General features: G+C 38.5%; 1 protein-coding gene across 2 annotated transcripts in view; it reads left to right on the plus strand.

Annotated features, from left to right (window-relative positions):
* Positions 1-22,891, plus strand: part of ANKRD44 (ankyrin repeat domain 44) — a 191,070-nt gene extending 168,179 nt beyond the window's left edge. Inside the window, exons 20-27 of one of the 2 annotated variants that reach the window (XM_007465702.1) lie at positions 609-825; positions 3,596-3,683; positions 11,271-11,354; positions 12,369-12,514; positions 12,994-13,076; positions 15,039-15,121; positions 15,993-16,084; positions 19,954-22,891. In XM_007465702.1, coding sequence (XP_007465764.1) covers positions 609-825; positions 3,596-3,683; positions 11,271-11,354; positions 12,369-12,514; positions 12,994-13,076; positions 15,039-15,121; positions 15,993-16,084; positions 19,954-20,012 — 852 coding nt within the window. In that variant the 3' untranslated portion in view covers positions 20,013-22,891. The remainder of the gene's footprint in view (positions 1-608; positions 826-3,595; positions 3,684-11,270; positions 11,355-12,368; positions 12,515-12,993; positions 13,077-15,038; positions 15,122-15,992; positions 16,085-19,953) is intronic. The other variant, XM_007465701.1, reaches the window with a different exon arrangement.
* The last annotated feature ends 2,577 nt before the right edge of the window (positions 22,892-25,468 follow it).

Genomic DNA, 25,468 nt, shown 5'->3' on the forward strand with positions numbered 1-25,468 from the left:
TGCTGAACTGTTTTTTAAAGCATGTCAAATAATCCAAATGAAACAAAAGCAGAAATCAGAAAATTGCTATTTGAAGATGGTGCTGACCACCATGACCAATGAAAAGAAGAGGAACTATGAGTGGTTAACGCCATAATCATGGATCTTATTTCTTGGGTACTTCCTGCGGGCCGCACAGCAGGCTGAGAGCCTTTACATATCTCATTAGTCCTCACAACAGGCTGTGAGGTCATTATTACTGTCCCCATTTACAGGTGGGTAAAGTGAGGCATAGAGAGACAAATTGACCAAGTTTTATAAGAGGGAGCCAGGATTTAACTCACAGCTTCCTGATTTTAAAGCTGATGCTTTCCACTATATCATGATTCCTTTCATGGTTATGTTTGGAGAGTCAAGAGATGTTTCTAAAATGCTGGTGTTCACACAGACCTTTCTTTTATGAATCCTGCTAGGTTGTCCTGCCTCTCTCCTCCCAAGTAGGATAGAGTCTGTTCCCCTTAAGACCCCGGCGTATGTCCGCTCACTCTGAGCCCAGCCTCCCTTAGCCAACTGCTTCGCTTCCTGAATCTTCTCAGATTTGTGTTGTGTTTTTCATTGCGATGCATCAGATTATGACAGGACATGAGGAATGTGTGCAAATGCTGCTGGAACAAGAAGTGTCGATTCTGTGTAAAGACTCCAGAGGGAGGACACCCTTGCACTATGCGGCTGCTCGTGGCCATGCCACGTGGCTGAGTGAGCTGCTGCAGATAGCACTTTCCGAGGGGGACTGTTCTTTCAAAGATAACCAGGGCTACACGCCGCTGCACTGGGCTTGTTACAACGGTGAGTTAACTGTCATTGGGCTGAATTCCATCAGACTTCCTGCCCCAACACCACTGTGATCTCAGAGGAGGTGGGAACAAAGCGTCAAGCTGTAAACCAGGGTTTCCAGTCTTTCTGCATTCAGATACCTCAAAAGAGATCCCTTTTTATTTTTTGATATTTTTCCCTCCGTGGCTACCATGATGCCATAATGGAGTGAAAATTCACTTTACCCTTTTTGTTGATCAGTAACCTGTAACTCCTAGTCAGAACTTCTGATGAACTGAAATAACCAGTTTTAATCAGGGTTTCTTCCCTATATGAGACAACCAGGGATCCTACAAGGAATTAAAATAATACAGCTAAAAACAACCTAAACAATATGATGTAATAATCTGTCACAATTGACAGCTGGTAGATGCATGATTTATCTTTCAGTATTTCCTTTTTATGTCTCATAGTCCCCATTTATTTAGTTACACTTGCTACTTAGGAGATTTAAAAATTTGTGTTTCGCTTATTTGAGTAGAAGAGTAAATGCATGCTAATTGTTACATTTCAAAAATACTGAGGTATCTAAAGTAAAATTGTCTCCATTCCCAAACTTACCTTCTGATGTAATTTGGTGTTTATCTTTCATAATTTTCCCTTGAGGATGTAAATAAATACAGATATATGTGCATCTATTTTTTTAAAGCTAGAATCATGTAACAAATTTCATTCTGTAACTTGTTGTGTACTTAACATTCAATTGCAGATATCCTTACAAGTCAATGTGTATCAGTATACACTGATCTTTTTAATAGTTGTGTATTTTGTATCAGATAGATAAATAGGTGTAGACATGCATGAGTCTGAGTGTGTATACCAGAATTTAATATTTATTCAGCCAGATCCCTGTTGATGAACACTCAAATTGTTTTCAGGTTTTTTTCCTATTACAAACAGTGCTGCAGTGTGTGTGTTCATATTATGGACCTTATATTCTGTCAGATAAGTTTCCAGAAGTAAAATTATTGATGAGGACATGTATATTTTTAATTTTGATAAATTATACCATATTACTTTGGCATATCATAATTTTTTACTCCACCAAACATGAATATAAAACTACTTTCCCAACCTTTTGTCAGCCCAAAATGATATCATCTTTTTAATTTTTGTCAATTTGAAGGGCAGAAAAAAGGTGTCTCATTTTTATTTGTGTTTCCTTGTCTAATAGTGTATTGATTTATGTATTTGCATTTCCTCTTCTGGAAATTGCTTTTTCCATCTGTTGCTCGTTTTTTTTCCTACTGAGTTGTTTATCTTTTCTCACACATTTGTAGGAGCACCTTGTCTTAGGATATGAATCCTCTGTGTGTTCTGTGTGTTGCAAACGTTTTCTGTCAATCTACCGTTTGCCTTGGCTCCTTGTTGGCGATGTCTTTTTCCATACAGAGATTTTTGAACTTTTATGTAGTTGAATCTGTCCGATTTCTCCTTTATGGTACCTGGGTTTACAGTCTTGCTTAAGAAGGTCTCCTACCCCCTAAGCGACCATGAATATTTCCCCATATATTTCTTATTCTGCTGCTGTTGTTTTATTTTTCCATTTTCAATTCTTCTATTAAAATTTTCATTCAGAAACTATGATTATTGGGTCCACAAAGGTTTTATGGTGCTTTAACTGTATCAATTTAATGCCTTTCATTATGTTTTTATTACAGCCCTCCTTTTTTCATTGGTTCTGACCTCAATAAGAGTCAGATCCTCTACTTTTTCAACTTTGTTTTGCTTCCTCACTGCCATTGGAGGATTGTGGTTTCTTTTTTTTTTTTTTTTTTTTTTTTTTTTTTTTGCGGTACGCGGGCCTCTCACTGTCGTGGCCTCTCCCGCTGCGGAGCCCAGGCTTCGGATGCGCATGCTCAGGGGCCATGGCTCACGGGAGCAGCCGCCCCGCGGCATGTGGGATCTTCCCGGACCGAGGCATGAACCCGTGTCCCCTGCATCGGCAGGCGGACTCTCAACCACTGCGCCACCAGGGAAGCCCAGGAACTATTCTTGGTGCCATTTTAAATACTATATAGTGTTTTACAGTCAAAGCCCTTTCACTGGAGTTATCTTTTTGTTTGTTTGTTTGTTTTTTGTTTTTTGTTTTTTTTTTCTTGCGTTATGCGGGCCTCTCACTGTCGTGGCCTCTCCCATTTGCGGAGCACAGGCTCCGGACGCGCAGGCTCAGTGGCCATGGCTCACGGGCCCAGCCGCTCCGCGGCATGTGGGATCCTCCCGAAACGGGGCACAAACCCGCGTCTCCCGCATCGGCAGGCGGACTCTCAAGCACTGCGCCACCAGGGAAGCCCATCACTGGAGTTATCTTAAATACTATTTTCTATCACTCACATCTTCCCTTCCCTAGGGTACATAATTATAAGTGAACCTAATCATACGGGTGAAAGGGAAACTTTCTATTTTAAGTATGGGCAAACTGAGGCATAGCTATGTTAGGCATCTATCTACTAAGAGCTGAGAGTAACATAGAATTATTCTGCTTGTAAATGAGGTTTCTTCTCTTTCTCTCCACCAGACCATATGGCCTTCACTGTTTTATTTATTCATTATGTTTCAGAACACCTGTGAGCATAGTTAATAACATTTTGACATTTGGTGAATTTTATTCCATGGAGAATGAATGGTTCAGCTAATTCAGGAAAATTCATAGGCCAGAATTCAATACTTAATGAAAAAAATAGATTGAATTAAACAAAGTTTCTTTCTTGAAAGCTCCCTAAATTCTTTTGATTCCTTGCAGGTAATGAAAACTGCATAGAGGTACTTTTGGAGCAAAAATGTTTTCGAAAATTTACTGGTAATCCCTTCACTCCACTGCACTGTGCAATGTAAGTAGAAATGCTGGAAGTTAATGGTGTTGCTTGAATTCTTTAAACTACACGTAGAGAAATTGCCTTTTGGGGAAGGAAAAAGCTTTTAGATTATAGATAAGACCAATATATTCCATTTCACTGCTAAAGGCAAATAGGTCTGATAGCAAAGTGCAGTCCATAATGTTAATGATTTCCTAGGAAATTTTTGTGGAGTGCCATGGTTCCAAGGTGGCTCACAGACCATCTAGGGAAACTGCAGAAGGGGTGGACTGAGGAACACAGTACACACCTCCTGAAGAGTTCTTCAGATGTACCTCACATCTGTCTGCCAAATTCTAAAAATAAGTTGGGGTTAATAACATATGCCTGTGGATGATTAGAAAGATATTCTATACCAGTAAGACTTCTCATATGTGGTAATTCTCCATTCTTCATAATGTTGAAATTCTTTTTTGGTAAATGTAATTTTTGCTCCAGTCTCATAGTGTGAACCATTATTTAGAGAATACAGTGACTCTGAGACAGCCTTCCATGGTAAGCTTGGGGGGAACATGGTCACCTGGGCCTGTGTTCATCTGGGGGTCCATGTTCACCTGGGCAGTGATGGACAGCCTGGGGGCCCAAGACTTGGGAGTGCTTTGTCTTTGCCTCATCTCTGTGCTTCACATGAAGCTGGGTCATTTGATTGGAAAGATATTAGAGGTATAAGATGGATCAAAAAATAAGAAATAAGAGATTATGAGTAGGAGTGATTTTAAATCTGAAGAAACATGTCTCCTTCACTTTGGTGTATCTCCAAAAACACCTAACATGATGCCTTGTGTAAGTGGCGTGCAGTAAACTCCTTCCTGGAAGTAGGGGGTTCTGAAGAAATGCTAGCGGTTACAGAGTGTGTGCCTTTAGAACTGTTAAAATGATTAAAGAAGACTATGGAAGCAAACGATTTTACACTTCATAAAGCAGGCAGTCTCTACTCTCAAGTGTTCAGAGAGCTGCAAAGTGGGGCAGGAGACAGGAAGCTTTTACAGGATGAAAAGTAGGGAACAAGGAAGAGCAGGAATAAAACTAGCTAACCCGCGTCCCCTGCATCGGCAGGCGGACTCTCAAGCACTGCGCCACCAGGGAAGCCCATCACTGGAGTTATCTTAAATACTATTTTCTATCACTCACATCTTCCCTTCCCTAGGGTACATAATTATAAGTGAACCTAATCATACGGGTGAAAGGGAAACTTTCTATTTTAAGTATGGGCAAACTGAGGCATAGCTATGTTAGGCATCTATCTACTAAGAGCTGAGAGTAACATAGAATTATTCTGCTTGTAAATGAGGTTTCTTCTCTTTCTCTCCACCAGACCATATGGCCTTCACTGTTTTATTTATTCATTATGTTTCAGAACACCTGTGAGCATAGTTAATAACATTTTGACATTTGGTGAATTTTATTCCATGGAGAATGAATGGTTCAGCTAATTCAGGAAAATTCATAGGCCAGAATTCAATACTTAATGAAAAAAATAGATTGAATTAAACAAAGTTTCTTTCTTGAAAGCTCCCTAAATTCTTTTGATTCCTTGCAGGTAATGAAAACTGCATAGAGGTACTTTTGGAGCAAAAATGTTTTCGAAAATTTACTGGTAATCCCTTCACTCCACTGCACTGTGCAATGTAAGTAGAAATGCTGGAAGTTAATGGTGTTGCTTGAATTCTTTAAACTACACGTAGAGAAATTGCCTTTTGGGGAAGGAAAAAGCTTTTAGATTATAGATAAGACCAATATATTCCATTTCACTGCTAAAGGCAAATAGGTCTGATAGCAAAGTGCAGTCCATAATGTTAATGATTTCCTAGGAAATTTTTGTGGAGTGCCATGGTTCCAAGGTGGCTCACAGACCATCTAGGGAAACTGCAGAAGGGGTGGACTGAGGAACACAGTACACACCTCCTGAAGAGTTCTTCAGATGTACCTCACATCTGTCTGCCAAATTCTAAAAATAAGTTGGGGTTAATAACATATGCCTGTGGATGATTAGAAAGATATTCTATACCAGTAAGACTTCTCATATGTGGTAATTCTCCATTCTTCATAATGTTGAAATTCTTTTTTGGTAAATGTAATTTTTGCTCCAGTCTCATAGTGTGAACCATTATTTAGAGAATACAGTGACTCTGAGACAGCCTTCCATGGTAAGCTTGGGGGGAACATGGTCACCTGGGCCTGTGTTCATCTGGGGGTCCATGTTCACCTGGGCAGTGATGGACAGCCTGGGGGCCCAAGACTTGGGAGTGCTTTGTCTTTGCCTCATCTCTGTGCTTCACATGAAGCTGGGTCATTTGATTGGAAAGATATTAGAGGTATAAGATGGATCAAAAAATAAGAAATAAGAGATTATGAGTAGGAGTGATTTTAAATCTGAAGAAACATGTCTCCTTCACTTTGGTGTATCTCCAAAAACACCTAACATGATGCCTTGTGTAAGTGGCGTGCAGTAAACTCCTTCCTGGAAGTAGGGGGTTCTGAAGAAATGCTAGCGGTTACAGAGTGTGTGCCTTTAGAACTGTTAAAATGATTAAAGAAGACTATGGAAGCAAACGATTTTACACTTCATAAAGCAGGCAGTCTCTACTCTCAAGTGTTCAGAGAGCTGCAAAGTGGGGCAGGAGACAGGAAGCTTTTACAGGATGAAAAGTAGGGAACAAGGAAGAGCAGGAATAAAACTAGCTGATTGGCTGGGGTTACGTATCTGGCTTTATTTGAGGTATCATAGGAATAGGGCAATCACCCATATAACTTGGCGCTCATGGACTGGCTACCTAGATGGTCTGACCTCTAGGCAGGTGGAACATTTACAAGAACATGGAAACTAAAAGTTAAGTTTCGTTTTGCGGACGTGGTTTCTCAGGATCAGCAGCACCTGGCCTACTGAGGAAAGGTTAATGCAAGATCAGTTTGACAATTCCCCCTTTTGATCAGCCTCTGGCCAAGCAAGAGGTTTGAGCAAAGATGGTGTTGTAAGTTATTCTCAGTTACAATTGCCTCTTTGCGTTTCAGTATATATTTCACAGGAAGTGATATCAGATTCATCATTCCAGTTGGAGAAAGACCATTTGTTGACTGATTGATGGCTGTGTACACTCACCTAAAACCTTGAGAGAACACAACAGACCAGAGAGATAATTATTATTAATAATAGTAAAAGTATTCCCAAGGTTTGCATGAACCCCATGAACCAAACCAGCTAGAATCAAATACATCAAGAAATGATCCCAGAGAGGGACCTACTTCTTTAAGTCAGTTGGTCTATTTATATATTTCTTGCGACTCTGTCTCCATTTCTCCAGAATTGTTTATTCAGTGAGTTCGTTCCAGAGAAACTGAGGCATTAGCAATCAGAGGGAAGTTTCTGTAGGCAAAACCACAGGATCACCAGCATTGTAGCAAATCCAACAGGTTGGCTGTTAGATTACCCCCCCTTTGCAATGGCCTGACATATGTGAACAGTGATACATCTTTCCAGGCAAGGGCAAGGCAAAAGGTGGATAAAAAAATTGTAAAGACCTCCATGGTGTAAGAATTAAGGAAAAGGATGGCCAGAGAGGGGAAGAGGAATGGAAAGAAACATTCTTGATCCAACATCTTGGGAGGAAGCAGTTTACTTCGGTGTCAGCTATTTCTGGTCAGTTCGATTTTGAGGTCTCTGGCATTTGCCGAGGACTAGGTGTTAGGTGGGGCCTTCTTCAGTTTTGAAATATGCACTCAAAGTTCAGCACTTTGTAATTTGGCAGCAGTGTCAGTGGTCAGGAGTACTTGGTAGGGTCTTTTCCATGAATCTCTTTTGCAAAAGCATCAGAGTAAAACAATTAACTGTCTACAAATGACAAAAGACTTAAACATGCCTGTGGTTAGAGATCTGATGAGAGTTCATTATAATGGAATTAACAAGAAAATTTGGTTATTTCTGTGACACACAACATTTAACTGCGATAACTGGAATTATGACTGATAACATTATACCAGGACATACCAGATTTTTAGGAATTTTATACAATTTCTGGAACACATATAGATAACATAGACCCCTACAAATATAATCTAAGAAGGTTATAAACATCACTTCTTATTTGACAATGCTTCCTGTGTAATTTAACATGTCAACTAAGCGTAATTAGTTTAACATTTCTCCTTTGATAAGGAAAGAGAACAAATCTTTTGAGATATTCTAGGGGCCCTGTGGAAAAATCCCAAAGTTAGTTTAAGACTTTATTTAGAATTTGATTTTAGGAAGTTTATCAGAATATCAAAAGCTTTTAAAACGTTTGATCAAATAGGATCATAGGTCACTGTGAAACAATACTTAATTATCCACTTAACCAAAGTGACAGTTAAAGACTTCAAAGGCAAATACAGAACATTACATAGCAGTTAAAAACAAAACCAAACACAAACCTTAGTTCTGTTAATATTGAGAAGACTGGTTTTTCTTAAGTAAGACGGGGTAAAGTCAGTGTGAAGCACAGTAAATTATTTTGGTGAAACACAAAATCTTTGCTGTTCAGGCAGATTATTTAAAAGGTAAAGAAAAACCTTTGTTTATAATTTCTTTTTAAGAGCACACCAATAATCTTTAAAAAAAAAAAAACAAAACAAAAACTTTGTTTTTTTAACAGAGAAAAAAACAAATTCTAATTTTGCTTTACTGTACTTTTGATATTAAAACTCATTTTTTATGGTAGTGTATATATGGACATATGTACACTACCAAATGTAAAATAGCTAGCTAGTGGGAAGCAGCCGCATAGCACAGGGAGATCAGCTGGTGCTTTGTGACCAGCTAGAGGGTGGGATAGGGAGGGTGGGAGGGAGGGAGATGCAAGAGGGAAGAGATATGGGGATATATGTATGTGTATAACTGATTCACTTCGTTATAAAGCAGAAACTAACACACCATTGTAAAGCAGTTATACTCCAATAAAAAAGTTAAAAAAAAAGAGGATCATAAAGATTAAAAAAGCAAAACAAAAAAACCCTCATTTTTTAAAAACTTAAGTCTATTCCAATCTTAGTCAACTCAACCACACGTAAATTTTCTTTTCCAAGATTCCTTTCCACAAATCTACAACTTTCTTACATCCAGTCAGATTTTGTCCTATTTTTCCAATTCTGGAATAACCAGTCATTTTACTTTAAGACAAAGTTACTTTCTCTTTTCCCTTACCCAAACAAAATAAAATGAACAAACGTTAACAAAAATGTCCTTCATACGTTTTCTTATCCAAAAACTACATTCTGCTTTCCCACCTACTTTTCATATACAGTTGTTTTCTTTCACCCTTATTTCTAATTAGTTTTAATTGACTAAAATTATTAACCCTTAGAATCCTTCATTTTAAACCTTAAAACTAAGAAATAAGCAATTGTGGTCTGTGTTACACTAGCACTCTGTGGATTGGCAAATTTATGAATACACTTCATAATTTTTAAAGTATATATTCTTCCTTATAGTAAATTTTTCAGCATGGCACAAAACATGTTTCCTAATAGAACCAGATATCTTAGGTCCTCTTTAAAAGGAAGCCAAAAGTGGATAAACTTAAGTTGAGTAAGTTTCAGTATTTTATCTTATTTGGAAATGATCTAGATGTTCAATGAATATCCATTATTTAATTTATCTCAGTGTAGCTTTAAGGTTTCAACTTACCAAAAGCATTTTGGAAACTATTTAAAGTAGACATACCATAAAGCATACCTGTTGAAAAGTTCATTTATAAACTTTTATCTTACTTACATCTATTTAATTTACAGTTCTTAACATTATGTTTATATTACTCATGAAAATCTCATGAGACATTAAACAACTAACCATCATCTTAGGTTATTTTTCTTGCTGACAAATTCTGTAACAGAGATAACACGGGCTTACTTGACTTTTAGTAAACCTAGGTAGAATAAAAGTTGTATGTCTGCCTTGTATTTAATTCTGATAGGTCTAAAGACATGCCTGTTTTAATTAAACCAAGGATTTGCATAAAACCTTCTAGGACAATCTTTTTTCCACTTTCCCTGTTGATTGCAAATGAGACACCAATCCCTGGTGTTTTGATGACCGTGCAACGGTGTTTTAGGTTTTTGCCCTTGGAATTGTTGCAGCTACAAGGCCAGTAACTTTGAGAAGACTTTTGCTTATGGTCTTGTAGCCTCTTCAGAATGGAAAGGGAATTCAGTTAGAGGATCAGTAGACCCTGAGTACTCAGGTAAAGGAGGGCAGAGGGGAGTAGTAGGGTCACATTTGTCTTGTAGTCTCTTGTTTTAGGTACCTCTGCATCTTTAATTTTTCATTAGCCTTTTGCAATAAATCTTTCAGTAAGGCTATTTTGGAATCTTGAAGCCTTCTGGGGGTTTCTGCATACCAATTAAAATAAGTATTCCATTCTGTTTGTTGATTTGGGAACCCTTGCTTTCAAGTGCACTTCTTAAATGAATCATCTTGTCTAACTGGAACACATAGCGTCTAGGACCACAGTTCTTAGACAAAATAAGCAGGTGTGCTGGAAGGTAGAGCACTCAGTTTTTTGAAACTTGAGGATTCTATTTCTTTAGCTAAGCCTGAGTTTCTTGGAGCCAAATTAATACCTAAGAGATGTGCTGCTGGGTTGGGGATTTTGTGGTGTTTTACAACGTACTTCATAGCATAGAAATTTTCTTGAGGTTTTTGGGTGACCTAGTGTCAATCTAAACCATTCCATGACCAGATTAACCCAGCACAGGAGAATTAGATTTAGGTGCAAGCCCTCTAGCAGCTTTTCAGTGCTTGATCCGTGCCCACCAATTTTGAGGCTTTGGCTTCTGAGATTCTCATTAACGATAGATCTATTGCTCTTTTCACGAGAAGATTTCTTTATCGTGGCAGATGCTCTAATGGCTTTCGGTGGTCTAACTTGTGCCCACTGAGATTTTGATGTGCCATTGGTCAGGACAGTCTGAATCCCTTATCTTATTTCCCCGTGTCCCCCAGTGGTTTATGCTATGGACTTACCTCGAGGTCCACGATGGTCCTTTGGCTGCTGCCCCCAATATAATCGTCTCAGAACCTTTCCAGGATCCCAGAAGCTCTCTGGGAACTTTAATAAACCCTTTCTTTTAATAATTTTTGGGTAAAGTTTGTTTGGATTGGAAAGCTGCACGCAAGTGAGCAGAGCTCAAATCTGAGAGTGACTTACCCATGGCCCTCGATAATGACAAGAGGAACAATGAACTCAAAGGGTTCAGCAGCTTTGAATCTCATTCTCATCGGCAAAACTGTTAAAATGATTAAAGAAGACAATTTAGGTGATACAAAGTTTATTTAATAGTTCCTCAGGCAGGCAGTTCTGAGAATTCTTGAGAGTAGAGACTACCCACTTCATAATGTGTTAGAGAAAGTTTATCTGTATGACCTAAATTGTCTTCTTTAATCATAAATTAAACACCACAGATATTTGCATCAAATTTTTTTTTAATGCGTCAGATTATTAAACATATAGTGCATAGGAAGATGGAGTAGGAGGGGATATATAATTTTTTAGAGAGCAAGATTTTAAAATTTGAAATCTATTTTCATTTTAGAATAAATGATCATGAGAATTGTGCATCATTGCTCCTTGGGGCCATAGATTCCAGTATTGTCAATTGTAGAGATGACAAAGGCAGGTAAGTGATCCTAGGATGGCATGGCTCTTGTCTTGATGAATCTTAGTCTGCTTTGTGGTTGCAGAGTGGCCAAACATCTATGTTTTTTAATTGAAAAAGTAATATAAAAGCATGGTTTTAAAAAATTAAGTCTAATAAACGAAATATAATTTAAAGAAACTACCCTCTTAGCCCAGAAACCCCAGCCTCTTCCACTGAGAAATCCACTTTAAACTGTTCTTTCTAAATTTTTATATTCTCCCAAATATTTTCTAGACATAGCTACAAAAGTATATAAAAATATATATGCTTCTATTCTTTTTATGCAAATGAGAACATTCTATAGAAATGCTCTGCTTTTAGCATATCTTGGAGATCTTTCCATACCAGAACATACGTATTTACCATATTCTTTTTAAAGCTGCATATTATTCCATTGACTGGATATGTTATAATTTAATCAGCCTGTTCTGCTTTGAAGAATATTTGGTTGTTTCAAATTTGGGGGATTTTAAAGAGTGGTGCAGTGAACAGTCTAGTACATTTGTCTGTTCACATGACCAAGTGTATCTGGGAGATAAAGTACTAGAAGTGGACTCTTTTGGTTCAAAGGTCATAGTGTTTAATTTTGATAAATCATGCCGAATGTCCTCCCAAAGAAGTCAACTATTCACCTTAAATGATGTAGCCTTTTTTAAAAAAATAGCCAGTTGTCTACACATTTAAGGCTTAATTTTGGAAGTATGTTTATCAAAGATGAGAGAGAAGTCACTGGAACTCAAGATTAAAGGGTCAGTAAAGATGCTAATTGTATTATCAGGGCCACTTCCTATACCCCCCAAATCTAGTGGTGCCGTTCACATCGGTGACACTTCATTGTCACCCCGAATGGCCTTTGGGGGAACCTGATCACCATTTCTGTAAGCTGATAAGTTTTAAACCCCTAAGACGATAGCATGCACATGTTTCTCAGGCATATATAGAAAGAGAGTGTGTTTACAGGAAGTTAAAATCATACTTGTTTTAAATCGTTAGGACACCACTTCATGCAGCAGCATTTGCTGATCATGTGGAGTGCTTGCAGCTTCTTCTGAGACACAACGCTCAAGTGAACGCAACAGACAATTCAGGGAAAACAGCACTGATGATGGCTGCTGAGAACGGGCAGGCCAGCGCTGTGGGTATGTGCTTGACTTGTGGACTTCGAGTTTATGCCTATCCAAAACCAAAGGCATGTAAAATCAAGCAATTGGTCATCCTCTTGGTTTATACATGTGAAAAAAGACCGACGTTTTATTTAGGCCACCTGATCTACCTGCTAGTCATCTTCAGTCCCCTGTTAACTTGGTTATTGATGGACTTTGTCAAACCGAGCCAACCTTTCCGCAGTGAAATCTCTCAACATTTAGAAATCAAATAGAACAGGATCATTTTATCTGGAAATAACAAAATTGTAAAGGGAATTAAAATTAATGCCTATGGACCTTGGATTTGAATAGAACAGCTATGGCAATAAATTGCTCCTTTTTTCTTCAATAATATTAAATATGATTATGTGAGCTGTACAAATTTAAATGTGTTATTGTTTTGGTAGTAACTTCTCCAAAATGCATGTAATTAACGTGTAGTCTGAGTAACTTTCTTTTGGCTTTTTCTGCAGATATTTTGGTGAACAGTGCCCAGGCTGACCTGGCTGTAAAGGATAAGGACTTGAACACACCCTTACATCTGGCTAGTAGTAAAGTATGTAAATGAATTTGAAACACTGTTATTTAGAATAATACTAATAATGATAATAACAATAATACCTAAATCTATCTATCTCAGAAGTGTGTATCGTGGCTCTTAATTAAGATGTCTGTTGTCACTCTCAGTGGAACTGAAAGGGGGAAGCAAAGGGCAGACGCACACAAGGGTTGAGGGACTATGCCTTTCATGGCATTTGCCACTTGAAGTCTTGCCACAGTCTGGCTTGATGCTGCCACTGTATTTGTCTTCATGGTTGTGGCACCACATTTTGCTTTTAAACACAGGTTAAGAGCTCAAGTTATCAGTTCCACATGCTTTCATTTTGTTCCACTTGAAGACATTGTAATAACACAGCCAAAAAATACTATCCTATGAGGCAAATAAATGTGCTCATGTATGCTTCTATTCTCCCCTTTTTTCTGGTGCATAGTTCAATGCAAAGAATGTGCTTGTTTTTTTTAATAGCATCGTGTTCACATATAGCTCAAGGTTCCTGCTTCTGTAAAAGATAAATGTATGATTTTATGAGAGTGGGATCATACTGTTTGACAACCTGCTTTTGTTACTGAATCATATATTATGAATATCTTTCTTTTAGACATCATATATTGTAGTGTTTTAGAAGATGTGTGGTATTCTGCCTTAGGGCTGTGCCATCCTTTATTCAACCCATCCCCTATTGTTAAACATTTACTTGTTTTCAAATATATGCTGCTCTAAATGATGCTAAGTGTAGATAATAATAATCTAAATAAATTCCTATATGTGAAATTAGTGAGTCTAAGGCTATGAACATTTTTAAGACCAAATTGCCCCGTAATAAGGTTACAACCATTTACCCTCCTCCAGCAGTACATCAGAATGAAAACTCCATGGACACTTTTAAAATTATCTTTAAGTGTCTCTCTTATAAGGCATTATAATATGATGCCAGTTATCACCAGTGATGGTGGTTTGTTTCAATATAGTTGTAGTACTAAAGGTGTTATCTATACCCAGTGGTACCAGAGGTCTCAGCTATTCCTTTCATTGGTTGCATTTTCTCATTTCATGCTCTGAGAAGCCTTTGGAAACCACAAAAAGTGCTCAGGTTCATGAAATTCATTTCAAGGTTTGTGTTTTTGTGAGTGTAAGTACAGTGCTTCCCAGAATTTATTGTGCAAATGAATTGCCTGAGGGTCTGGTTAAAGTACAAATTCTAATTTAGGAGGGCTGGATGGGAGCCTGAGATTCAGCATTTCTAACTCCCAGGTGAAGCTGATGTTGCTGGTCTGTGGGCCACATTTCGAGTATCAAGGGTTTAAGAAGTGGCGACCCCTTAACAGGGCACTACGCCTGAGGTTGTGAAAGTGTCTCTGATTCATCAGTTGATTTTTAAAAAGTTATCAACCATCGTTAGTCATAAGGTACAGAGGTATCTTCTGGATGAGGAAGAAAAGAATGACCTTTCCTGAAAAAGATTCTCTTCATAATATAAGGCAGCCAGTGATGATGAATGATAACAGATAACAGATACAATGGGAATTCCAGTGATGGGATCCCTGAGGTGGTATTTGAAGGCTTGAGGAAGGATATGGGACTTGACTTGTGTTTAAAAAGCATTGTTGAAGAATTTAAAGGACACTCCTAATTCTACTCTCTGTTTACCAGCTGACCTAGCTGAGCTAGCTTCTGCTACATCTCTCTGGACATTAGTTATAAAAGTTATCTTAGAAATAACAATATTTTAGATCAGATTTATATTAATCAAGTCCTAATAGACCTTATTTAGAATCTTGGAAAATCTAAGGCTGTTTAACCATTTGCTTTCAGAAGAAAAAAGAATTACTCAGAAAATAGCCTATTTTGTTATTAGACAGGGCATACATTTTAACTTTAAAGCATAATGAAGTGATTTTTTCCAGAACTTTTCTGTATCTCTGTCCCATGTTTCTTATCTTTTTTTTTTTCCATTAGGGTCATGAAAAATGTGCCTTGTTAATACTTGACAAGATACAAGACGAGAGCCTTATTAATGCAAAAAACAATGCACTGCAGACGTAAGTGTGGCTACTAAAGTTTGACCAAGTCCCAGATTCATAGTCGTTTATTCAACAAACAATAAGAATTTGCCGTATGCCAGGCTAGAGCTGGGAGCGCAGTGGTGAAAGGCACAGACCTGGCTTCTCCTTCGTGAAGTTTAAGGTCACATAACTACAAATGGAAAACAAGTTTTATAAATCAGGCTCCCAGAATACATTTGAAGCGTTTCTAAGCTATTTTCTTAATTATATTTTAATATAATTCAGTGTAATCCTTAGCGTGAAAGACCCGAAAGCTGCTTCATTTTCCATTTTGGGAAATTACCTACGCATTCGTTTTAAGGGCAAAGGAATATTAGGATTTTTTTCCATTAAGATTCTTAAGCAGCATAGCAGAATATATTGGGTATAATATTATTCTTTAAGGTATTCTAAATTCAATGAAACATCATTTAGTGCATTTAGTAATAACAGGGAGGTTTAAGATTATGTAATATGGGTGATAGTGATACCAGTCATACTGATGAACTGTGTGAAACAGTGATTCAAATGCTGACCTAGAAAGCAAGGGGTAAAGAACCTTCTAGAAAACACACCAGAGCTTGAGTTCTTCTTCTGGCTTCTTGTGTCCTGTCACTAAGGTTGTTTGAGGTGTAGAGTATTTGTAATATCTGCAGAGAAATTTGGGCCAACGTGGAAGAACAGTTGGATCATTAGCACCTGGAAAGGATGTGGTGAACAAATATCTTTTTTGGAAAAAGTAAAAATAGTCATGTGCTATTTATAGATTCTCAAGTCTTTTCTTCCTTTTAGCCACTCAGACTACCCAAAATGCCACATTCTCACACAAATATATATCATAGTTGATGCTCGCTGTTGTCTTTTTTAGACCCCTCCACGTTGCTGCGCGCAATGGCTTGAAGGTAGTCGTTGAGGAGCTGCTAGCCAAAGGGGCTTGCGTACTTGCTGTAGATGAAAATGGTAAGTGGAAAAAGTAAGCCATTACTGCGGGTACCTCGCACCGGCGGTGAAGCCAGAGGAAAATGAGAAAGCCAGGAGCTAGATAAAAAGGCAGTGAGAACTCTCTTCCTCTTGGAAGTTCCCTGTGTGTGAGCAATCAAACAAGGATAATTTGTCCTGTCTGTCGTTGTAAGACATATAGTCTCCCTGCAGCCCCCCAGTGCCTTCCATGTGCATGTAATGTCAGCAGCTGGTCTCAAACTCCTCAGCGTGGTGGTTAAAATATGTTAGACAAAAACTCAAAAACTTTCAACTTGGCATTCAAACCCGATTCTAACTGCATATGCTGAAGAGTTAGGGATCATACATGTCATGAGTGCATGCTCAAGGGCTCGAATTAAAACAAAATCTTTGTATTTCAGTTCATTCTGAGATCAAACCTCTTATTATTATTCTTTTAAGAACAGATCAGAACTCATATTTCCAGTATGGATATTTGGGGAACATGAGTAAAATTTTTAAATTAACGTTTAGGCTTGAAAGCTTCTTCTGATCTATAGCACGTTCCGTTTCTAAATGAGCTAACTCTTAACAGAAGCTTTCTACTCTGCTTCCTAAAAACTTTTGAAAGCTAATGAATACTAGAATTGTATTAAACTACCGTGCCTTTGAACCTTGGGGAGCAAAAGAGGAACTTCTGGTTATTTATGAATTAAGTAATTTTTTGAATGTGGCATTAATTGTAGCATTTAATTAAAGTATTTTAAAATGTATTAACATAACTCAATTAACTGCTTATTACAGGTATTGGAATTAGCAGCTCATGCCTATTTCTCAGAAGTAAGCAGCCATATGACATCATTAGCTAACTCCTATTAGTTTTGGTTTTGCAGCCCCATTTATCCTAGCATGTACCCCTCTCTGTCCCCAACCTGACTCATGTAGGAGGTGCAGAAAGTTCTCTATTACTCCATCTCCTTGGTCCTCCTGCCTCACCCTCCCTCACCTTCTTATCACGAATATATGTGTGTGTGTGTGTGTGTGTGTGTGTGTATATATATATATATATATATATATATACACACACACACACACACACACACACACATATATTCGTGATAAGAAGGTGAGGGAGGGTGAGGCAGGAGGACCAAGGAGATAACTGTGGGTCTCTACATGCCAACCCCAAGGTGTGTGTGTGTGTGTGTATATATATATATATATATATATATATATACACACACACACACACACCTTGGGGTTGGCATGTAGAGACCCACAGTTTTTCTGCAAAATGACTAAAGAGACCAGAATAAACTAGTGTAAGTCTACTGTATCTGAAGCTTGTCCAGCCCACAGCAACCTTAGGAACAAGAGCCCCAGGCCTATAGAACTGCAGCCTGTGTCCAAGCTTAGCTACATCCCAAAGGTCTAGGAACATTTGGGACAATTTTGTACAGCACTACAATCTTAATTCCTTTACTCATCACGGACCTTTGTGGAATGGAATGTTAAGGTATCTGTCCATTCTTGTTTGTTTTCATACCAGGGAAAGGAATCATCTGTTAAGGGGGGGGAGAGGAGCAGAAATCAGGTCAAGTGCTGATAAACAATACAGCAAAAAATTAAGTTTTATTGAGCCAGTGCCTCTGAATAAAGGAGCGAGTGGTTAGTAGGAAGTTTAGCCAGCACAAGGGGCTGGAACCCCTTTCCAGCCAGTAGAATAAAGTTTGAATAAGAGTAGATGGAGTAAAAGACTTTATCTACCCCCCCATGGCACCTGCTTCGTGAGTTGAGATAGTTTTCTTTTCTGGACTGGACCCATCAAGTCCAAATGGCAGAGAATGACAACTCTATAGCAAATAGCAATTTCCACACATCTGTTACATTTAGGACTTGGGACTTTGGCTGGTGGTGTTGATAATACTCAAAATGCTGTTTAAGTTTCTTTTAAATGATAGTACATTTCATCACATACAACAAGTGCTTTCCTGTGTCTGATCTACTCAAATGATTCCATTTCTCCAGAACCAGTTACCTGTGCATACTTTATAGAAAGTATATATGAAGTGACAGAACGGTGTTACTGACTCTTACAGACATCTGATTCTTGACATCCTTTCTAATCTGACACACAGTTACCTACAGTGGAAAGTCATTGTTCTCAGAATGAGAGTGCTCTGGCCCCAGCCCGAAGCGCATGGTGTGTGCGTGTGCTCTCAAGTGGAAACATCTTTCTGATTGTCCTGTGGCTGTTTCTTGTGGAATTGTGTCCAACCCCCGTCCCCTCGTGTTTCTGTTCACTAGAGGAAGACTGAAATTCTGCCTAACTTCCGATAATATGATGCTTTGTTGTTGTCATGTAAGCAGGAAAAAAAAACCGAAACCTTCCATCAAATGTCTCCCACTCCCAGTCCCCTCCAGCCTCACCCTAAGCATGACTTGTGGGAAATAACTCCTTTGCCTGGCATGATTTCTAACTTGACATACATCTCTGCGTGTGAGGTCGTTCGAGATGTACTGTGGGATGCTCACACCACCTCTGGATTGCCTGGACTAACCACTGCCTTGTCTGCATTTACGCCCAGGTCATACCCCGGCCCTGGCTTGCGCTCCTAACAAAGACGTGGCTGACTGCCTGGCCCTCATTCTGGCTACCATGATGACTTTTTCTCCTTCCAGTACCATGACGGCTGTCAACTTCGTTTGTTTTAAAAAAGACAGTTTGAGCAGAACGACCCTCTCCAACCTGGGTAGCATGGTTAGCCTGTGCAGTAACAACGTAGGCTCGGAGGATGGATACAATGAAAATGATTCTGATTCGGAAACGTTTTGACTTTGGACTGTAGAAGCCTTTCCCTGATCACCCATGTTGGAGGAAGGGAAAGAAGCTTGAATTCCAGGTTTATGTTGTGTTCAAGTATTATTATGGGCCCGAGCTTCCAGAAGCCAGTAGAGAAGGAATTAATCAAACCGAGGGAAGGCAGCTAGGCTGTAGGGCAAAGCACTCACACAGATGGGCCTCGATTTTGCTTTGTTTCATATTTTCCTTAGATCTGAGATACTTCTGTGAAAGTCTACCTCTCATTTTAAGTAAGGAATAAAAAAATGCATTTAATTCTTTTTCTTTGTGGATAGCGCAACTGAGAGGGAACTGGTCTCTAATAAAAGATTTTTTTTCGTGTACTCACTCGCGGTGAGTTCTCAGAAGTGTATCAATATGACATTCATGTCCCCCAGGAGGGGAGGGAACGGCTGGGTAGGAAATGCCTCAAACCTCTTCTCACTTTGATGTTTACTTCCTTACTAGAAGCCAAAGGTAGAGGTGTTCATCTTCAGAAATGATCTTTTTAAAGGAGTCCAATTATTCACATCCTATCTATAGTAAGCACTTAAATAATCCAGAACATCTTTTTGAGGATTTTTGTTAAAGTTGCCAAATGAAGGGAAAAGTTCACTGGAAATTGAACTTGCTTTCTTCATTTAACATAAATGTAGCACTCAGTGATCCCCATAACAAGCCTGTGACTAATTTTCACCCGAGTGATCGAACCCAAATCTCTCCAGTAACATTTCCGGTGAAAAGTATATTGCACCAAAACTTTGAGACATAGGCAAATATAATATGAAACTACCCTTTATTAATTTGTCTGTAAATCAGAATACTAACTTTATGAAAACATAAGAACCATCAGTATTGTTCATCAATAGTAAAATGTTAAATGAGCTTCTCTGTCAGAGTCACGCCCCAGTGAGTGGAAGTGTGACTCCAAAAGGGAACAAAGTGAAAGCACGGTGTAGAAATGGGCAATATGGAAATTAAGGCCAATTAAAGTTGCTTGATGATGAAATCACCATAGTGAATACTGTGTCTGCTCCCTCTGCCAAAGCTTCTAGGTCAAATGGACCCCGTTCCACACCCGGAATAGCTGTACAAAAAGAAGAATGAGACTTTTTAGATTATGCACATACACATGCACACGTATTTGTATGTATTTATATATATATGTCTGTAGTTCGTCAACCAGCTATCCACGAGGACCAAAATGCTTCAGTCTAAAATGGAAGATTTAAATTGCTTTCCTTCGAAGTGGAAGTGAGAACTGAAATAGCTTTTCTATGGAGTTAAAATGTCATCGTTTTGCATAACAGTCTTTGTTGTGTTTTATATTTCTTATGACACAGATTTCTAGTTGATGGCTTAACATTTGTAACTGATAATGTGTTGACTACAGCTTATTTTTTTTGCCAAACTAGAGAAAATGTTCATATACTTTTGATGTAAATGTGTTTGTATTTATTTGAAATGAAACAAATGCCGAGGAAACATCCATTGTTTGTTCTCTGTTTTAATTCCTACTTGTCTTACTTGGAATCATGAAAAAGCCGGAAAATACACAGGACTCTCCCTGGGCTGGCCCGCAGTCCTGGGGCCAAGCCCAGCAGCATTTCCAATCCTAAGGTTTCCAGCCAGCCCTCAGGTTCTTCCACGTCGGTCGGAAAGGGGTAAAACATCCGTGGCTCAGCCCGTGTGTAGCCAGCTCAGAGCTTAAAAGACACTGCAGTCCTGTGATCTTCTGCGAGATGAAAACTGAAGTGTGTACTGGATCATATGCCCAAAAGTGGCCCAAAGAAAGATATAGAAATTATCCTGAATACGCTGAAAATCTCACATGATCCCAGCAACCTCATGGGAAACTATGGCAGTGTGTGCGCACATGTACCAAGAAGAGAAATAAAAATCACCAGCTTATGCTATTTTCCACTTGAGGAAGAGACAGGAAAGAAACATGTTGCATTAAGGTAGTGCTCTCCGACATTTTATAATCGATTCCATTTTCACCCTGAAAATTTCTATCTTATAATATATGTGAGATATTTTTAAAACAGTGTTCTATCATGTCTGGATCAAATACAGATACTGTATTATATATTTCATCTAATTGTAAAAGGCTTTAATCTTACTCTGTAATATCCTGGATTTAATTAAAAACTCATGCTGGGTTCTTCACAAATGAGAACTTGTTCAGAGGACTTCTAAGAACTGGTATTAATTTCACTGAAAAATTTTGACACCACCATATTGTTTTTTTAATTCTTGGTGTTGTGTTCCCCTCCTTCCTCTGTCCTTTCTGTTTGTTTCGAGAAGATGAGTTTCGAAAAAGCGGATAAATTGCTAATGAGCAGTAATGACCTTATCTTTACCAAAACCCTGAAAATAAGGGAGATCTAACACTGAAGAAGCACGATATACTGCGGAGTCTTTTTCTAGAAGCGAATGGAAATCTTGCTCAGTTGGCATTTAAAGCAGGATATGCGATGCCTGCTTTAATTGTGAAGCAGCGTTAACATTTTTCCCCGGTAGAGTAGCACAGAGAACAAGAAACATTGCGGCAAAACAGCGGCAGCCACGCGACATTACCTCCACGGAGCTGCGTTCTGACTTCTCCCCGCTCTTTCACTGCTGGAAAGAAGGAAGACAAAGGAACAAAATGAAATCATGCTATGAATTGTTCACTGAATCCATCTCTCGCCCCCGCTCTCTTTCTCTTTCTCCCTCTTCCCCAGACCAATTTTTTTCCTTTAAGAAACGACTTTAAAAACTATGAGTTCTGCTTTTCACATACATCTCTTAGAAATAAAGCTAGATTTTCCGCATAGCTATTTAAGAAAAACAAAAACGGAAAACATTGTGCTTTTACCTTAATGTGTTCTTTTTAGACTGTATTTTAACCACAGCCACGGGGATCATGTTTCATCGCACTTACCTATTCGCCGGTGTCTGCCTATCCTGGGTAAATATGTTACTATCTCCAAATTGCCTAAAATCTGCTATGATTCCACAGTAAATAGCTCAGGGGATTTCTATTTATCACTACTAAAAGGGCACCATAGTATGTTTTGGTACTTTAGGCAGTAAACAGCTGCTTGGTTTATTATTTTATTATTAAATTAGGACAAGAACATCAAATGGATTTGCTGCACTAGTAATTCTTCGTACTGTTGAGCAACTTGGTTTGCTTATCTGTTGTGTTGGTTGAAGAACTCATCCCTTTTTTTTTGTCTTGGAATATGAAGTTAGAGTGCCTTTTTATATTTGTACATTCTGAAAATGTTCTGTGAAATGTTTGGTATTTTTTTTCATTTGAGTGTTATCAGAGCAATATAATACCAGTGAGTTTTCATTTCAGCCTTTCTTTGAATGTGTAGAGTGTCTTTGTCCTCCTTCCCCTTTTACCTGCTTTGAAATGAAAATGAAGATGCAAAGTTTTCTATAGGAATTGTTTGATATTGCAGTGCTAAACTGCTTTCTTTTTACAAAACTGTAAACCATAGGTCAGTGTTATAGGGCAAGAGAGCGTTTTAAGATAGTGACAATCTGAGTGTGTGTATAAAATGTAATTCTAAGCGTTTCTTATGCAGTGATCTAAAAATTCAATGCAAATATCTTTTGTTTGGTAGTTTTGTCTATATATTTTATGCTTTAGCATGTGCAATATATCTTTGTAAAGCGCGATGATACAAATCTGGTGCCAGTGTTATATTTTGCATATTTGTAACAGCATAAAATGTTGTTTGATGATTTCAGTGGGATTTTTGTCTGAAATGTTTTCTTATGTAAGTTGGAGTTGAATGACTCTGGTAAATGCCATGACTGTAAAAATGAGGAAATGACTTTGAACCAATCTGAATCTTCTCAAGCACAGTTTAATACTTTTTCAACTACTGAATGCTAATAATGTAATGAAGTGCTTAACTGTAATATACTATGGAAATGCATTCAGATGGTTATTTTTACAAATAAAAGCGGTACAAATCTTGTTGCAATTTGTGTTGTCTTTAATTTTTCCAGTTATGCTAATTCTTACCACTTATTCTGCTAACTTAAACCTTTGTCCCCTGCCAAAGCCAAATAACCTTAAATTTTGAAAAAAATCAAGATAGAAGTGTATCTCCATGTTTTCTATTTCTGTTTATATAATCACAATTAGAGCAAAAAATTTCAAACAGATATTTTATGTTTATTTTATCTGTTTATGCCTCCAACTTTTTCCATAAAAATTTAAGCTGGTTTGCAACAAAGACATGTGAAACTAGAAATAGAAAAATTAGGACAAGGAAAAAGAATTCAAACAAATATGGGAATCCTAAAATTTAATGCAGTGGCTGTAACTAAACTTGAATTTGGTCTAGACTTCCTTACAGCCAAAGTAAGAGGGAAATGTGATTAACTCTATAGATCACTATATCAGAAAAGAAGAAGCCTAGTAGGTCCTCAAAATTGTGAAATCAACCATGCGTACCTTTGTTGCTGCCACCACTACTCTTCAACTGCTTTGTAGTAACACAAGACCCTACTTCTCAGCACTGTCCTTAAAGATATCCGTAGAATTACTCCTCCATCTGTCTCACCATTCAAAATGTCTCCCCTTGGGTAGTAACTCAGGAACAGTCCCTAGAAGCACTAAGGAACGGCTCCCTAATTGTGGGGTTTCCAGCTGATGAGAAAGAGATTTGGGGCAGGGGGTGGCTTCCCCAGTTCCTCAGATCACAGTGCCCTAGAATGTTAGCAGTTCTCACAGTCTAGCCCAATCACATCACCACCTTTTTCATGAAAACATCCAATCCCAGAGAAGTTATATAATTGCTCAAATTTGTGTAATTAGTGATCTGAATACACACTTGCGCCTATAGATGTCCTCTATGCTGACCTGCCATACAATGTTTTGTGGGGTTTTTTTTGTTTTCTGCTAGAGATGTTCAGGGAGGTTTTGCACTACTCTGCCTTGCCTACTCCTTATTCAAGTATACAAACCTGAGTGTTTCTCAGTCTTGAAGACTATAAAGCATGAATTAGACTGCAGATGAGTATTTCCTGTAGTTTGGAGCAGACTGGGTGTATTAGTTATCTAATGCTGTTTAACAAATTACCTTAAAACTTAGTGACTTAAAACAACAAGTGTTTATCCTGTAACAGTTTCTGTGAGTCAGGAGTCCAGGCATGGTTCAGTTGGGTCTTCTGCCTCAGGGTCCCTCACAGGCTATCATCCCAGTGTTGGCTAGGGAAAGCTCCATTTCTCAGTTCACACATACGGTTATTGGCAGGATTCTTCATGGGTTGTTGGACTGAGGGCTTCAGTCCCTTGATGGCTGCTGGAATTGTATTGTTGGACATCGATGTGGTGCTTTGTCTCCAAACTGCTTGTCAAAGGATTCCTCTCCCTAATGCCATTCAGTAGGTTTAGATCCCTATACATCTATCCCTCAACACACTTACTGTGTTCCAGAATTAGCTTGCAAGGCCAAAGACATTAAGCTAAAAGGCTCTTAACACAACCTAAAAATATTGTGGGTAAAAGTCTCTTTAGCAGATTTCATACTGAAGGTACACTTGCTGTAAAATATGAAGCAGCAAAGATAATGGCTGTGCCATTCATTCATTTTCAAGCACTCCAGGGGGTGATCGAAAAGGTGTGGGCATTAGTGGTTGGCACAGTGACTGGGGAGTGGGAGGGCTTGCTACTAGCATTTGGTGAGCCAGAGATACCAAATGTCCCACCCAGCCCAGTGTACAATCCCTCCACCCCCAATGCCCATATGCGTCCCCACCTCACTGCTCATATACTTGCTCTCCTCTTGTTTCTGAATCATCCCTTCATCAATGTATTACCTGTGAAGCCAGCCATATTCCAAAATCTGTTTTCACAGGGAATTGCATAAAGATGCTCTACTATGCATCCCCTCCTAAAGAGCGCTCCCAAGCTTAAGAAAAAGAACTTCAGAAGGCAATGTCGAGTACATGTTCCCTGGTTGTGTATTTCTCCAGGTGAGATCACATGCAGGTGAGTGGAGGAAAGTGCTACACAGATTTGAAACAAATACTTAATTCCTTTGTTGTTAAATACACAAACGCAGGCCTGTACATGTATATTTCTTGTCTTAAGCAAGGGATGATTGCATCCTCTTCACAGCTGGGGTAACCCTGCTCATAAAGACAGAAACATTTGGCCCACAGTCCCATAGCAAGATCTGGCAACAAACCACTGTTGGCTCACGTGCTTCTCTGGGCACTGGTAGACACAATTTCTAGAATACCATTTTCTACCTTTAAAGGACAGTTTAATGAAGTATGTTTAATATCTAGAAGAGTTTTATAATTTTCAAAAGTAAAAAGTTGAAGCACTACCTAGAGCACAAAAATCTCGCCTGTGTTTATGTTCGGTTGATAAAGCACCCAGCAAAATTGAAAACTTGAATAACTCGTATTCCTTTTAGTTGGGTTCTCTGAGAATTACAAATGTCTAAACTCAAATCTGAATGTGAAGAAGTGGCCAGCCATATAGAGATCAAAGGAGGAAACAGGGAGGGGGAACAGCCAGTGCCAACAACCAAAAGCAGGAATGA

This window comes from Lipotes vexillifer, unplaced genomic scaffold, assembly GCF_000442215.2.
Source record: "Lipotes vexillifer unplaced genomic scaffold, Lipotes_vexillifer_v1.1 scaffold113, whole genome shotgun sequence".
NCBI lineage: Eukaryota > Metazoa > Chordata > Mammalia > Artiodactyla > Lipotidae > Lipotes > Lipotes vexillifer.